This window comes from Trichogramma pretiosum, unplaced genomic scaffold, assembly GCF_000599845.2.
Source record: "Trichogramma pretiosum strain Unisexual culture from Peru unplaced genomic scaffold, Tpre_2.0 scaffold12, whole genome shotgun sequence".
Lineage (NCBI taxonomy): Eukaryota > Metazoa > Arthropoda > Insecta > Hymenoptera > Trichogrammatidae > Trichogramma > Trichogramma pretiosum.
In genome coordinates this window covers 2,040,881-2,055,559 of record NW_019641690.1, presented here as the reverse complement: position 1 = coordinate 2,055,559, position 14,679 = coordinate 2,040,881, and the positions used below count along the sequence as shown (strand labels likewise).

The 14,679-nt window shown below is 39.6% G+C and overlaps 2 protein-coding genes and 1 non-coding gene across 5 annotated transcripts in view; 2 read left to right on the top strand and 1 right to left on the bottom strand.

The window, feature by feature from the left end:
- LOC106655379 (phospholipase D3-like) overlaps positions 1 to 14,679 on the top strand; it is a 50,217-nt gene that overhangs the window by 1,609 nt on the left and 33,929 nt on the right. Inside the window, exon 3 of the mRNA XM_023461791.1 lies at positions 734 to 1,048. Within this exon, the coding sequence (XP_023317559.1) occupies positions 734 to 1,048 (315 nt within the window). The remainder of the gene's footprint in view (positions 1 to 733; positions 1,049 to 14,679) is intronic.
- Positions 2,136 to 2,208, bottom strand: Trnar-ccu. Its single transcript has one exon. It is a non-coding gene; the product is annotated as a tRNA-Arg (tRNA).
- LOC106655380 (zinc finger protein 84-like) lies at positions 4,403 to 6,649 on the top strand. Of its 3 annotated transcripts, none has more exons than XM_014375755.2 (3): positions 4,403 to 4,544; positions 4,615 to 4,729; positions 4,800 to 6,649. In XM_014375755.2, the coding sequence occupies exon 3, from the start codon at positions 5,329 to 5,331 to the stop codon at positions 6,394 to 6,396; it is 1,068 nt and encodes a 355-aa protein (XP_014231241.2). In that variant the 5' UTR covers positions 4,403 to 4,544; positions 4,615 to 4,729; positions 4,800 to 5,328; the 3' UTR covers positions 6,397 to 6,649. The 3 variants fall into 3 exon arrangements, with proteins under 3 accessions (XP_014231241.2, XP_014231242.1, XP_023317560.1); XM_014375756.2 differs by having other exon boundaries at positions 4,800 to 5,314; XM_023461792.1 differs by having other exon boundaries at positions 4,403 to 4,729.

Below are 14,679 nucleotides of genomic sequence, written 5' to 3'. Positions count from 1 at the left end.
CTTGTTTACGCGCCGGGTTCGTACGCCCGCGCGTGACACATTAACGCTAGGAGGACATTTATAGAAACATTTTTGCCTCACACGCGACAATCGGTGTGCGAGCGAAAGTTATTCCGAGCTCTTTCTTTCTCTTTAAATGAATTAGAAGGAATTTTTTGACCTTTTATGTTGTTTTTGGTGAACAAACAAACGATTCATCACAGTTCACACACATCGCGCCAGACTACGGATGAATTTTTGATACGCTCGCGGGCTCAGAGCTATCATTTGTTATTACTTTGACACTTGTCGTGTCGAGTCTGGGCGTGATGGAAGTCTTCATTTTTCTGGGCTGTAAACGTCGAATGATTGGATCTGATTCAACAAAAAATCATGACAAATGAATCGCGTTTTGATTGTTTCTCGAGACACTGATTCAAATATTTTATTCAGTATATTTGTCTCTATTCGTTGATGACTGTTATAAATTTTCATTACCCTTTACATTACGCGAGTAAAGAGTTTGAATCGATTTACATATAAGCAACTTATAGCGCTTCCATAGCAATTTGCAACGTATCGAACTAGTACCGCATTCATACATAATCGATTAACAGAAGCTCGTAAAGAAAGATCTATATTTCATCGATGCATAACATGCAAAGCTAGACAAACATAATGCATGCATGTACGCCGCATCAATACAATTGTAGCAAAAAAGTACTATATCGTGTGTTTGTGTGTTTCTCGACAGGTAAACAACACACACAACGTCTCGTACGGCGGCAGCAACAGCGTGACGAACGTCTCGGCCTACAGCTCCTCGCACCAGTACACCGCGAGCGCAGGCAGTGGTGGCGTCGAGGCGGGCACTCGGGCGGGCTCCGGGGGCACCGTGGTCGCGACTACCTGCTCCTCCTCGTCGTCTTTGTCCTCGCCGTCGGGGGTCTTGTACGGCAGGAATGTCGGCGGCGGCGGCGGTGCCGACGGCCGCATCAAGGACCAAGACGTCGTCGTGCTCCTGCCTCCCGGCAAGTCTCGGACACCCCGCATCAAGCACAAGCTTGCGGTAAGTTTCTCGAGCTCCTTCCATACTATGGTCTTTCTCTCTCTCTCTTGCAACGTGTACGAGGCATGTGGCATTGTTTCCTTCTCTACCTTCTCTCGTGGAGAGAGCTTCGAGACTTGTCAAAATCGCTTGCGCGCGCGGGCGGACTTACCCGCGAGTTTTGCGGCTTTTGGCTCCCGCCAAGTCGGTGTAGAGGGAGAGAAAGAGAGAGAAAGAGAGAGAGAATGTTGCCAAGCGCACACGCTCCAAGAGACAAGCTCAAGTATTAGCCAACACATCAGAGAGAGAGAGAGAGAGAGAGAGAGAGCCAAGATCTGTTGGGAAAAGTCTTTTGGTGGCTTGACTTTGTTGGATCTTTAATATGCTAGCAACTGGTGTCACTTAGTTCATAGTTCAAAGGCCAGGCGTGCCCGCGATGCCTCTCGACATAATGTTTATTAATTATAAACTATACGGTAGATTGATGCATTTTTTAACATCGCTTGCACGCGCTTTTTATTTAATGGTTTTCAATTACCTCACTTTTCGGACGAACTATGTTTTACAGCCTAAGTGGCGAGAGGTAATAAAATTGTAAACACACAATCAAAATAGAAAAGTTTAATAGATTTGAAGCTGCTTTTCACATAATGTTGTATGTTTCCTCGTTATTCGGTTTACACTAAAAAATTCGGTAAAATAAAGACAAAGGATAATTTTGATGCTTAGGCTATAACTTTCAAATTGATTTACGAATCTTAACGTTTTTGTTAATATAATTTCGAAAATAATCTACGGCTCCTAACGTTTTTGGTCTTATGCAAGCTTAATATACATCTTTACTATTTCAATAAATACTTCAACCCTGCTACAGAAGCAAAATATCGTTCTATGACCTCTGCTTCACAATATATAGCTTACATCTTCGCACAGAGCGTACTCTAGCAACAAGCAAAATGATTGAATAGAAGGTATGAACCATTTACGGGAACATTCATTTGTTTATTTAATCAATGAATAAACTCTAGAAGCTAATTAATAATTATTGAGTGATTAAAGTTTATCTACGAAGCAACGTTGCAACCATAAAAAGACAAAAAAGGAGGTGTACCCCTGGTGGGACTCGAACCCACAATCCCCGGTTTAGGAGACCGATGCCTTATCCATTAGGCCACAGGGGCAGATGATAGTAGACTCCATAACTACCTACAAGAAGCCAACTATAGATTCCATTCGCTAGAAAATTTTTTTTATTATTAACTTTTATCATTATTCTTTAAATTATTTCAACTTTTATACAAAATTGGTATTATTAATACTTAATGTAATCGATACATTGTAAAAAAAAACGTCAGTACAACAATCGTATACATCTCCCATGAATATCCGACCGATTGCGCAATAATATCTCAGGCGGAGTACGAGCCTCTTATACGTTCGCGCGCGATTGCGAAACATCGTCATCTTCGTCGTCGTCGTCGCTGCCGCCGCCGCTCCTATATACGAAACGGTCGACCTCGTATCGTACAGCTCTTCGCGCTCTCTGCTCTCTCGTTACTTAGTTGCGAATTTCCGAGTCGCGTCGCACTTACGCCTCGAGTGCACGCGCACCCGCAACTGCACATTGTGTGTATACGCGATACTGCTGCACATTGCTTGAACGCGAGAGAGAGAATCCGCGATTGTACGTCCGTCTTCGCTCTTTGTGTGTGCATCATAGCTCTCGCTCGCTCGCACGCACGCGTGTGCCTATTATGATGCATTCATACGCGCGATGCTCGAGCTCTTCGAGCCTCATGAATGCCTGTCGCATTTGCGAGGCAAAAATCGTGCAACTTACGTTGCGACGCGGCTCGCTCGTATCGGCGAACACGTCAACGCGCGACGCGCGGCGAGAAAAAAAGACGTTTACGCACGGACTCTTGCTCTCCTAGTAAATCGAGCGAGTGCTCCACCTTAAAACGAGACGCTAGAGGCATGTCCAATAATGCTTGACGTACTTCTACTCTCACTTGTATCTGGCAATTCCATTGGTTTATTTTAGCTATTACTGTGATACGATGAATGAATAGTTGGTGATACAAATTTTTGTTAATTAATTCTTTAAAAAAATTTAAGATAATTACTGTATTTTTATCAAAGATTGAAGAGATTTTGAAAGAAAATTATGACACTTGAAAAATCATTTTTCACCACGACAACTTTAGAAGCGAATTATTATCCTTTCGTGCATCAACAAATATACACTCGCGCTTCCTCGGAGTTTCATATTTAGCACGCTCGCTCGCGCTTGCATAAAAAGCCCGCCTTTCTCGCGCATATTATGATGAATTACATGACTGTGTTATTTTCACGCCTGCAGGCAATATCATTTGAATAAAACCGTGTTTCAGGATGCACTTGTCATGTGTGTGTGTGTGTCTGTGTATGAGTGACTGTGTGTGTGCATGTATTATGACAAAAAGGTCAAGGACGAGTCGTTTTTCTCATTTTTCTTTCGAGATCGATGCGCGCGTTACACAAACGTGCTCCTGTTAGAGCGAGTTATAAGACACACGGTGCACATATGTGAACCAACGATATTCTATTTTTTTTTTTTTTTCAAGATTTTTCGTCTCTTTAAGAATGCCATTTCTGTGTGTAGTCTTTCACGTAGAATCGTATAGAGTAAGAAAAACGGGATATGAACAGAGTTTACTTATCGATGCTGGTATCAAATGTGAATGAGTAATGATTTTTTTTTGAGATTAATAATCATTTAGCTTTTCCGCTAAATTTTGAAAATTAATCCTCATATGGTTTGATCATAATTTACTTTAAAACCCTTAAAATTTGACGAAAAAAAATGGGAAAAAACATACAAATTTGTAAAAAATGAAAAATCAAAAAATGCAAAATTACTATTTAGTTAAAAATTTTGTTTTCGTGGAATGAACGTTTTCTCCACTGTCAAATATTAAATCGTTTATCGTTTTTAATGCTTCACAAATATAAATAATGAAAATCACATATTTTTTAAAATTTTCGACGCAACTGCCGTAAATATTTTACAAACACTCTAATGAACATTCAAACTTCATTCACAATATCACGTGAGTGTTCGTGTGAGTTCAAAGATATACTTCTTTATGCAAATACTTCTCCGCATGTATATCGCACATCGTATGTGTCAGCACATCATGCGCTCGTATGAGAAAATTTTCATTTCAATTTTGGTGTAGTTTTAATGACATAGGAGTGCCTCTATGTATCGCATAGCCATTATTACATATGGCCAGTCGACATTGGAGGGGGAAAGTATCGCCAAGAAGTCATCACAATCGCCGAATAACCTTGCTGATATACGCCTAGTGTGTACACTGTACAGTTACTAACCAAGAGCTGAATTCCAATGTTTACAAATTTGTGAAATCGGGGTAAAGTATTGGTTGCTCGAAGCGCATAACCTCGAATATATATTTCGCATATTTCGTGAAAACTCATAGTGAATGATGGAAAGCAGAGAAAATTCATTTAAGTATAGTATTTTTTTACATGCCTTTATATTTTATCAAGCGATAGCTTTATCAAATTTGATTATTGTTCAGAATGAAAGAAGAACCGAATGATGCTTGGCAGAATGCAGGTGATGATTACAATTTCAATTTGATGGACTCTTGCGAAGTCAAAAATGTCGAAACATTCCCGTTTTATAAATCACCAGTGAGTTGGATAATTTGAATTATATTCTAATATTACCGTATCGAAAACTATTCCATAATTTTAATTTCAGACCAAACATATGAATGAGGTTATGGTGGTACAAGAAAAGGCAGATGAAAAAATATTTATAGATTTTGAGTGTAAAGATCTTAAACCTGAACTCAAGTGTTTATCGACGAATATCTGCAAAACTGAACATCATATTTGCTTACCAATTGTAAAAATGGAAAACCAAATTCAGGATAATTACATTAATGAGATTGTACACATAGATTTCGAGTGCAAAGATGTTAAACCTTTATGGAAAACCATCTGCAAATCTGAGGATCAAAGTAGCTCACCTATTGTAAAATTAGAAAATCAAATTCAGACTAATTACTTGGAAGAAAAAAGCTTACAGATTTTGAGGAAAAAAAAAGGTGAAGGAGGGTTTAGATTATTATGATAATGATCAGTTTCAAGTAAATCTTTGGTCAAAAATTAATGAATATAAGGTGGTTAACATAATTAGAAAAAATACACATCAGAGACAATATGAAAATGAAATTAACCATAAATCATTAGCTTACAAACGGGACCACAAAACTCACATAAACGTCATGCATGATCATAGCAAGCTCTTCGAGTGTGACGTTTGTCACAAATCATTTAGTTGCAAAGATACCTTCAAATCTCACATCACTGATATAGTACATCGGAGCAAACCCTTTGAGAGGGATATTTGTCACCAATCATTTGGACAAAAACAACTGCACCAAAATCACATAATGGCAGTAGATCATCGTATCAAACCCTTTGAATGTCACATTTGTCACAAGTCATTTGGGTACCGGAGTCATCTTAAAGTTCATGTTAAAGTAGTACATAATCGCAGCAAACCTTTTGAATGTGACATATGTCACAAATCATTTGGACAAAAAGGATATCTTAAAACTCACTTAGTGACGGTACATGATCGAAGAAAACCCTTTGAATGTGAGATTTGTCACAAATCATTTGGACAAAATAATCTCAAAAGACACTTGAATACAGTGCATAATCGTAGTAAACCCTTTGAATGTGATATTTGTCAAAAATCGTTTGGAGAAAAGAGCTCCCTCAATAAACACATAAATGTAGTACATAATTGTAGCAAACCCTTTGAGTGTGATATTTGTCACAGATCATTTGGACAAACAGCACATCTCAAATCTCACACGAGGACAGTACATAACAGGAGCAAACCCTTCAAATGTGGGACTTGCCAGAAATCATACGGCAGAAAGAGTGACCTCAACAGGCATATAAATTCAGTACATAATAGTATCAAGCACTTTGAATGTGATATTTGTCAAAAATCGTTTGGAGAAAAGGGTAACTTCAATAGACACATAAGAACAGTACATAAACAGAGCAAACCCTTTGAGTGTGATATTTGTCACAGATCATTTGGACAAACAGCACATCTCAAATCTCACATGAGTACAGTACATAACAGGAGCAAACCCTTCAAATGTGGGACTTGCCAGAAATCATACGGCAGAAAGAGTGACCTCAACAGGCATATAAATTCAGTACATAATAGTATCAAGCACTTTGAATGTGGCATTTGTCACAAGTTTTATGGTCGCAAGGGTACTCTCAATGCTCATATAAGAAGAGTTCATAAACGGAGCAAACTTTTTTAATGTAATATTTGCCAAAAATCAAGTGGATTAAAACAACAACTCAAAATTCATATAAATGCAGTACATGGTCGTATCAAACCTTTCAAATGTGACATTTGCCGGAAATCATTTGGATATCAAAGTTATCTCAAATCTCACATAAAAGTAGTGCATGATCGGAGCAAGCCCATCGAATGAAATATTAGTCACAAGTATAGCCGCGAGAATAATGACAGTACACAATTTTCGCAAACCTTAGAAGTGAGAGTTTTGTTCGACGCAACATGTACATCTAAAATCATATGAATTGAACGCTATGTAATTGTAGACAATCTTTCTCACAAATGTACTCGATTTGTGTGAACAATAAAGCATTATAAGATCAATAAAATATTTCAAAATGTTATTAACTCTGCTGTGACTATGAAAAATCTTTTATCAGTATGCCAATAGCCAATCCCCGTCTCGAAACTAGAATTGTTTTTATAGCACTGCGTGTCTTAATTTCACATTTATGTCGCCGAAAAGTGTGCCATAAATGTGAACTTAGATCAGTGCTATAAAATTGAGTACGATACTCGGGCCATAGGGGACACTTTACGGCACGGCGTAGTTTGGGGCCCGAGCGTAGCGAAGGTTTCTTATATCCCTTGTATCGTAAAGTACTATTAAACTCAACATACCGACTGCCCCTTCTTCACACTTGTTTTTCGTACACGTAAAGATTTAACAATATCTATTATCGTTAAAAAAATCTAAAAGTCATGAAAATTTAGTTACGATGCAAATCATATCTTGTATCTAATAATCGAAAGACATCTCGATCAACTACGTTGCTAAATATAAATTTTACCGTTTGAAAATGAAATATTATTTTCTTTTAATTTATCGGAATTTTGCTAATAACATACTAGTATTTATACATAATTATAGAAATACTTGCCTCTTCTGAAAGAGGCTATCTGCCAACGCATTGGGCAACGGTTTTTATTTTCGTCAGAAAAAATGTTAAAAACCTTAAACAACTTTTCCAATTATAAAGCAACTGCGCTAAAACTTCTTACAGTACTACCATAAATAAAAATTGCGATAAATAAAACTTACTTCATTACAATTGGACGAAAAAAAATCCGTTCTCAACAAAATGTTTGACAATAAATAAACGCACACTCATACAAAAAATTATAACAAACAATGTGCTTTTTAAATTACAGAGCTTCTTCTACGTAAAAAAAAAATAATGAAGGATATAAAAATTGTGCTTTTTCGTAGTACTCGCACTTGATCTAAAATCTTAATAAATGAAGGATGGTAACATTTTTGTACGCAATTATAAGCAACACTGACCTGATTTTCGTGTATGAATGGTTATAACAATCAAAAAAGTAATTAAACTATCAAAAGCAAAATTGAAATAGAAGAAAAGAAAGTATTATCTTTCTTGATGAGCTTCTTTTATACACGTCGCCCTTAAACGAAAGAAACGAAGATTATCTTTCAGACGTTGCGTGCGTCAAGGCTACAGTTTCGGATAGTGTCGTGCGTTGCGTTCGAAAAACCCGAAGTGAGTTCCGAAACGAAACACGAGAGAAGATAATGTGCAACACACGTTTGACGCAGATCGATCAATTAATAATACATTTACATGTCCTACGTACACGTTGTGCGGTATAAAAATAATCCTTGTTATGCCACATACATATACGTATGCACTCGTTAATATATAGCTCACTTGTAATTTGGAACTATAATGGAGATGGACGACGTAATTGGTAACGAATGGCAAAATTGATTCGGGCGTTGATTAGTGCACATCACCAGCCAAAGTCAAATTCACCGACAAGATTATTATAGCTTGCAAAAGTCGTTATAAGGCACGAGAGCTCGAGGATTGCGACTGCAGGTTGAATAATGACAGCGAAGTAAAAAAAAAAGAGAAAAAAAACAAGCCGCAGCTATTCTGTATGCAACGTCATTCATTTTCGGCCTACTTTTTTCCTTCCTTCGCGCCTTTCTCTCTCTCTTTGTTTTACAATGAGAACAATGTGTGTTAGTAGTTGCTTTATCCCTTCTCGAAAATATTAGCCCCGGAAAAAGGCTTCACGCGTTCGCTCTCTTATATATCTATCCCAGGCGGGCGCGATTCAAGTATGCAGCGGTATCCCGCGGCCCTGTGCTGTGCTGTGTGTGCCAAAAGCTAAGCTCTCTCGTGCAGTCGACTTTGAAACTGCAGCACGGCAAGACGCCGACACGAGCTCGTATATCCAATCGGGGTGGTAAAAAAAGAGCATGATTTAAAGCACGATTACTTACCCGAAATCAAGGCGGTCGTCAAAATTTTCGCCTCAACTAGAAGAGTGCCCGGTAGTGTTAGCAAATTGTTGAAGAATTTCAAGAAGAAGCAGCAGCAGCAGCGGGTGAGTTTCTACGATATACCAGAGCAACAAAAAATAATCTCCGCGAGTCGCGCAACGAGAAACTCTCGACAATGCGAAAATTAACCCCGACGCGCGCTGGCTTTATAATCGCAGTCAATTAAATTCCATCCTCGTGAATATTCGCGAAATAAACTGTCTAAAGCAGGCGAAACCGCGCAATCTCCCGTAGCAGCGGCAGCTATACTACTTTGAGAGTAAACGTTTCGTGTGCGGGGGTAGGTTGCCGCGCGCGCACACACACACGTGTATATATCGAAGGTGAGGGTTTGGGTATACACCGCGTGGCAATCAGTAGTACGTCTTGATAAATGTATGTAGGCATATATAAGCGCGTGCCCAAACGCCTGGTACATAGAGAGAAAGAGAAAGAGAAGAGCTTCAAAGGAAGCATTAAGCTAATTATGTGGCTGTGCGCACGTATGTATATAAAGGGCGCGCGCACGAAATGCCTTTTAGCCCGAATTAGAGTGAAATAAGTGTTTCTCGATAAAGCTTCGATTCGAGCGGCGACGAAAATTTATTTATTCAAGATTATCTCGTGCAACTTTTCGAATGATAATGCAGTCATGATATAATTGAAATGAGAAAAAAAAAAATAATAACTAGAACTGGTGAATCTAGTATCCGAGCTCAAATCAAGCGCGCACACTTATACCGACGAATAATTTGAAAACGGCGCGTGGGCTAATTAACATGAATGAATTCATACATATAATATACCGCGTATAGCTAAACTCGCCATTATAATTTGTGTAGAAAGCTAATTAACATTTCTGCCGATATAAACTATATGCTAATGCTACAACTGGTAATCGCCGAATTATATGATCTATAATGTATTGCACAGTTAAACACGGTTGCCAGCATGCGAGCTCTAAATGACTGCGTGTGAGTGTGTGTCTGTGTGTGTGTCTGAGCGCGTTCATCGTGGGTCAGAATCATTCGACCAGAGCTGATGCATAGTTTCAAGCTCGATGCACCTAGAGTCAATTACCAATTTTGGGAATAGTGTACACGTTTATATATTATATTGTATATAATGCGCGCGTATCTCGTTGGATTATTTCTGCAAAAAAAGGTAGAAAATCTTTCCCAAATCTACGTTATTCCAACGGTGGAATAATAGCTGATATATAACAAGAAAACTTATCGATTACGTTTGGAATCAATTATGACATCTAGCGATTAAAACAAGCATTTAAGATAATATTAAATACGAATTTCACAAAAAAAAATTGAAAATTCTACAGGTTTTTCTTATTTCAGATCTGTTCGTTTTTTACTGTACATAAATTTAAAGAATATAATTATTTTTTATTTAGCAAAAAATAGATTCTTCAAATATTAACATTTATTTTTTTTTTTTTTCATTTAACAATAAGATTAAAAAAAAAAAAATTAAAACCCAAGTAAACTAAGAAATAAATGAACAAAATAATATTTAAAATCCGAAACAGTTGAATGAAATTTCAAAACCAAAAATTAAACTAAAAAGGTAAAGATCCTGAAGTTTCAGTTTTGGCGTTTTGATTTCCCTACTTTACCGATGTGGAAATAAAACTGTGATAAAATTATGGGAAAAAAGTATGGGAAAATTATTGATTTAGCTTGTTTGCTATAGTTTTCCCGTAATTTTTTTCAAGTGATTTTTAAATCATAGGAAAACTATGCCAAACGAGCTAAATCAATAATTTTAGCAAACTTTTTCCCATAATTTTACCACAGTTTTATTTCCACGTGAATGATTTTATGATTAGTGTGAACGTCTTGATGATTTGAAATTGAAATAAATAACACGTGGCAACATACGAGGTTATAAACCACGAGTAGCAATAACGACTATTCAGTGTTTTACCTCTCTACATTACCTCGTAAATGCACAATTTGCCGACAACTTTTAATTATAGGGACATATGGATCAGTAACCCGAAAAAAATCGAGTCGCAAGTAAGGCCCGAATTTTCTTTTTTATATCAACCATTCAATTAGAAAGCGTAGAGAAAGCGGAGGGGGCACAGCTGATGCTACATGTATCTCTATTTACTAATTTGGCCACGCGTTTTTTCAGAGATCAGTGCTCGTTATAACGTCGCAGAGTGAACAACTGTAGAAAAGATCGCGTCGATCGTAGCAAGCGAAAGAGTAAAAATATTTTAAATATAAGTATAAGCTATCGTGTGTGTATTGTGTGAGTGCAGTATTGAAAGATGAACCAAAGCCGTACTAATCAGTTGAAAAGCTTACTAGAAAACGTCCAATGGAAGGGCCAATCATCAAATCGAGACGCCTTTTTTCGCCGAGTCGAGGCGTTAATTGAAGATTGGAAGGACGACTTACCCAATCTCCGGCATATCTTTCGACCCGAAGAAATCGAGCGTCTGCTCGACGACATTGGTACACCGGATCCAGGATCAGAGACGTTCGCTGATTTTTTGATCATGTTCGGCTACGTGGACGAGCCCGTCGAAGCCGAGTGCGGCAGGGGCGAAGTCAGACCAACGTTGCGTCGCGCCACGCCGCTGCATCGTCTATACAAGTCGTATGACGCGTTTCGAGGAGTCAGTTGGATGTGCGACCTAGTCGATGAGTTATGTCTCAAGCTTCTCAAAATTTACGCGAGATACGACGTGGATTACGTCGACGAGGCGACCGGTCTGACGCACTTCCATCTGGTCTGCAGCTGCGGCGCGTCCAACGATCAATTGAGAATCATCGAGAGATTCGTCGAGCTCGGCCAGGATCCCAATCGCGAAACGAGGACGGGCTACACGCCGCTGTACTTGGCTTTGGAAAGAGATAATCAAAAAGTGGCGCGGTTGCTGCTGAGGGCCGGTGCCGATCCGAACTTGCCCACTCCTCTGCACGTAAGCAGTGTGATCAACATCCGCTACGACGCCTACCGAACCGAGCCGATGCGCCGAGCCCGCGACGAATCGAATCGGCTGGTACGGTTTCGGAAGAACCGGGGTGACGCGCCGTTGCTCGTGGCCGTGATGCGTGGCAAGGAGGAGGTGGCCGTATTGCTCCTGAGACACGGAGCAGATCCGAACTTAGTCGACGATGAGTTTGAAGCGACTCCCTTACACTTTATCTGCGCGCGAGACCAGAGCGACACATCGGCGGGCATGTTGTTCAAGATCTGCGACGAATTGAATTTGCCTTTGCAGGTCGACGCTCGGGACAACGAGGGTAAAACACCGCTGCAGTGCGCCGTGGCGAATCTATTGTCGGCTACCGTCGACGTGCTCTTGGATCATGGCGCCGATCTTTCCGAATTCCTCTTTTCAACCGTAATCGATCCTGAAATGTTTCATCCTTGCAGGTACGCAATGAGAGAGGCGTCCGGTGTTCTGGCCGTCGCTGAACGTCTCGAGGCAAGAGGCTACGATTTTAGCCGAAACGACGCCCTGACGATCATGAAATGTTTTGCTAAACTTGGATTGTTAGAGAAGTCGGCGCTGGTGGAAAATCCTTGGTACGACGACGACGAGTATTTCACGAGCAAAGCGAAGAAAATAACAGTGAATTCGAGTCTGTCGCTCTACGACGTGCTCCAGTTGCGACCCGAAGAGGAGGAAAAACTGCTCAAGTACAAGGACTACATGCGGTTCGCCAGCTCAGGACAATACTGGTCGCTCCCTCAAGAGATCGAGAATGCTTGCGTTCTACGTGTCTGCGAGAAAATGTCGAGAGGATTTTTTCGACGCTGGGCGCTGGATCCGTTCTACGAGTTGATACACAAACGTCTGTCGCTCGAGTGCTGCGAACTGATCCTGGAGAATCTGGACAATCAAGATTTGTACAACATTTGCTTGGCGGCTGCAGGCCAAACCTCGTGAATTATATTCCAATCCTTTTGTGCCTGATTTTGTCACTAACTGTCACACAGACAAGACGAAGAAATATTGTTCAAAAATACATTATTGTAATATTAATCGACTTAAAATTTAGCTAAAAAAAAATTGAACAATTTGGAAAAATGGGTAAAAAAGAAAAGATTGAACCTGCTCATTTTTAAATTCTGATGACAAAAATTGTAAAAGTAGATATTAAACATTTACTAAGGACCATTTCTATGCAACGTGAACGAGACATGATATCCGATTTTACGACAGTGGAAAACTTAAAAAAATTTAGAGTGTAAAGACATAATAATCCTCAAAATATAATGAAAATCTTCTTTTATTTTATGTACAAAATCTTAATGAATAAAATTGATTTTTCTCCCAATTACATCTTCTATTTATTTGGCACTTATTCTGGTGGGCCAAATTTCGTATAGCAATTAGCAAACAAATAAAATTGAAAAAAAAATTTATATTTTATTTCAATGAAACTTCCAAAAACGCATCGCTGCATCGCTGCAAATTAGGGGAAAACTAAGACATAACTTATGGCAAACGAGCTAAATCAATAACTTTGTCATACATTTTTCTCCATAATCTTATAACAGTTTCATTTCCACTTGAATTCTTTATTTTACTTAGTATCAACGATTTTGTTAATTTATTTTAATTTTTTTCCAAGTGTATTTTTATTTAAACATTCACATATTAATAACAATCAATGAAAATAATTTTCAAGTAATGGTCTTTTGTGCAATTTGAATACGGATATGCCTTTTCTGCAAAAACGAGGGTTGTTACAGCATCAGCCGAACCCAAGTAAAAACCAAAATTTATTCTTTTGCGATTCGCGACGACAAAATATCTCTCTATATACGTGCCACATGCGTGCGTGCATTACAGCGAGCAAGAAGAATCAATAAATACAGAGCTCGCGCGCGCTGGCGAACGCGACGGCGCCTGCACAAGTGCACTCGTACATACAGCCAAGCGTTAGCGCGCGCGAGTTCTATAATATAGAGAGGTACAAACGCGAATTCGTGCAAACATCTGTACATCAATTTCCGGCCACTTTGTGCAAGCCGCCGCCGCCGCCGCCGTGGCTCTATCGCAAATAATCGAGCTCCGGGTGACCTGCAGCGGCAGCGGTACGCGCGGCGAAATTGGTTTGTTTTCGCAATCAGCTTTATTACACGAGTGTATATATATTGAGCCATACAGACCGTGATGCTTATAGCAGCGATAGAGCTGCGCCACACACCCTGTGCGTGCGAGTGTGCTCGGGCGGCGGGGGCGAAAGAGTTAGAGGGCTACACAAATGCAGCGCGCAACGTACGTTTTAGCTGTTTGTTTTTCGCGCGCGCGTCGCAGTGGTATAGCACGGTGATGGCGAATCTCGCAATGCAATTGTGCATCGGTGGTGGTGGCGCCCTGACGTGCATACAACGGCAGTCGCGAGCGCGCGATTTATCATCGAGATAATTTATAATTCATAGGAAAGGCAAACTCGAGCTAATATTCGTGCGCAAAGACAATGGAAATTCGAAAATAGCCGAGAGAGCGAGCGAGTGTGTGAGAGAGAGAAAGGAAGCCGCGCCTAATACGTAGTCAAGGTTCATATACTCGATCAAAGTCCGAAAATCCGACGCAAATCCTCTTCAACTCTCCCTCGGATCTTCGCCCTTACTCTCTCTCTCTCTCTCTCTCTCTCTCTCTCTCCATTTGAATATAATACTACCACCACCGGCTAACACACGTCTGTCTCATTTCTCTTGATTTGGGGTTTAATTTTTTTCTTTTCGCGTCGGTATACGACACGTTCATTTGTGAAACTTCGTATTATATATAAATGTAGCGAATGTATATATCTGTACATACAGCTCAGTCGAGGCATTAATTTGTATACTCAATGTCCGGAAAACGGAATCGAGTGTGTATACATAACGTCGTCATTTAGCCGAGGCGCAGTAGTACCGCGCACTAATTATATTAATTAGACTATACAAGTTTTAACATGCCCG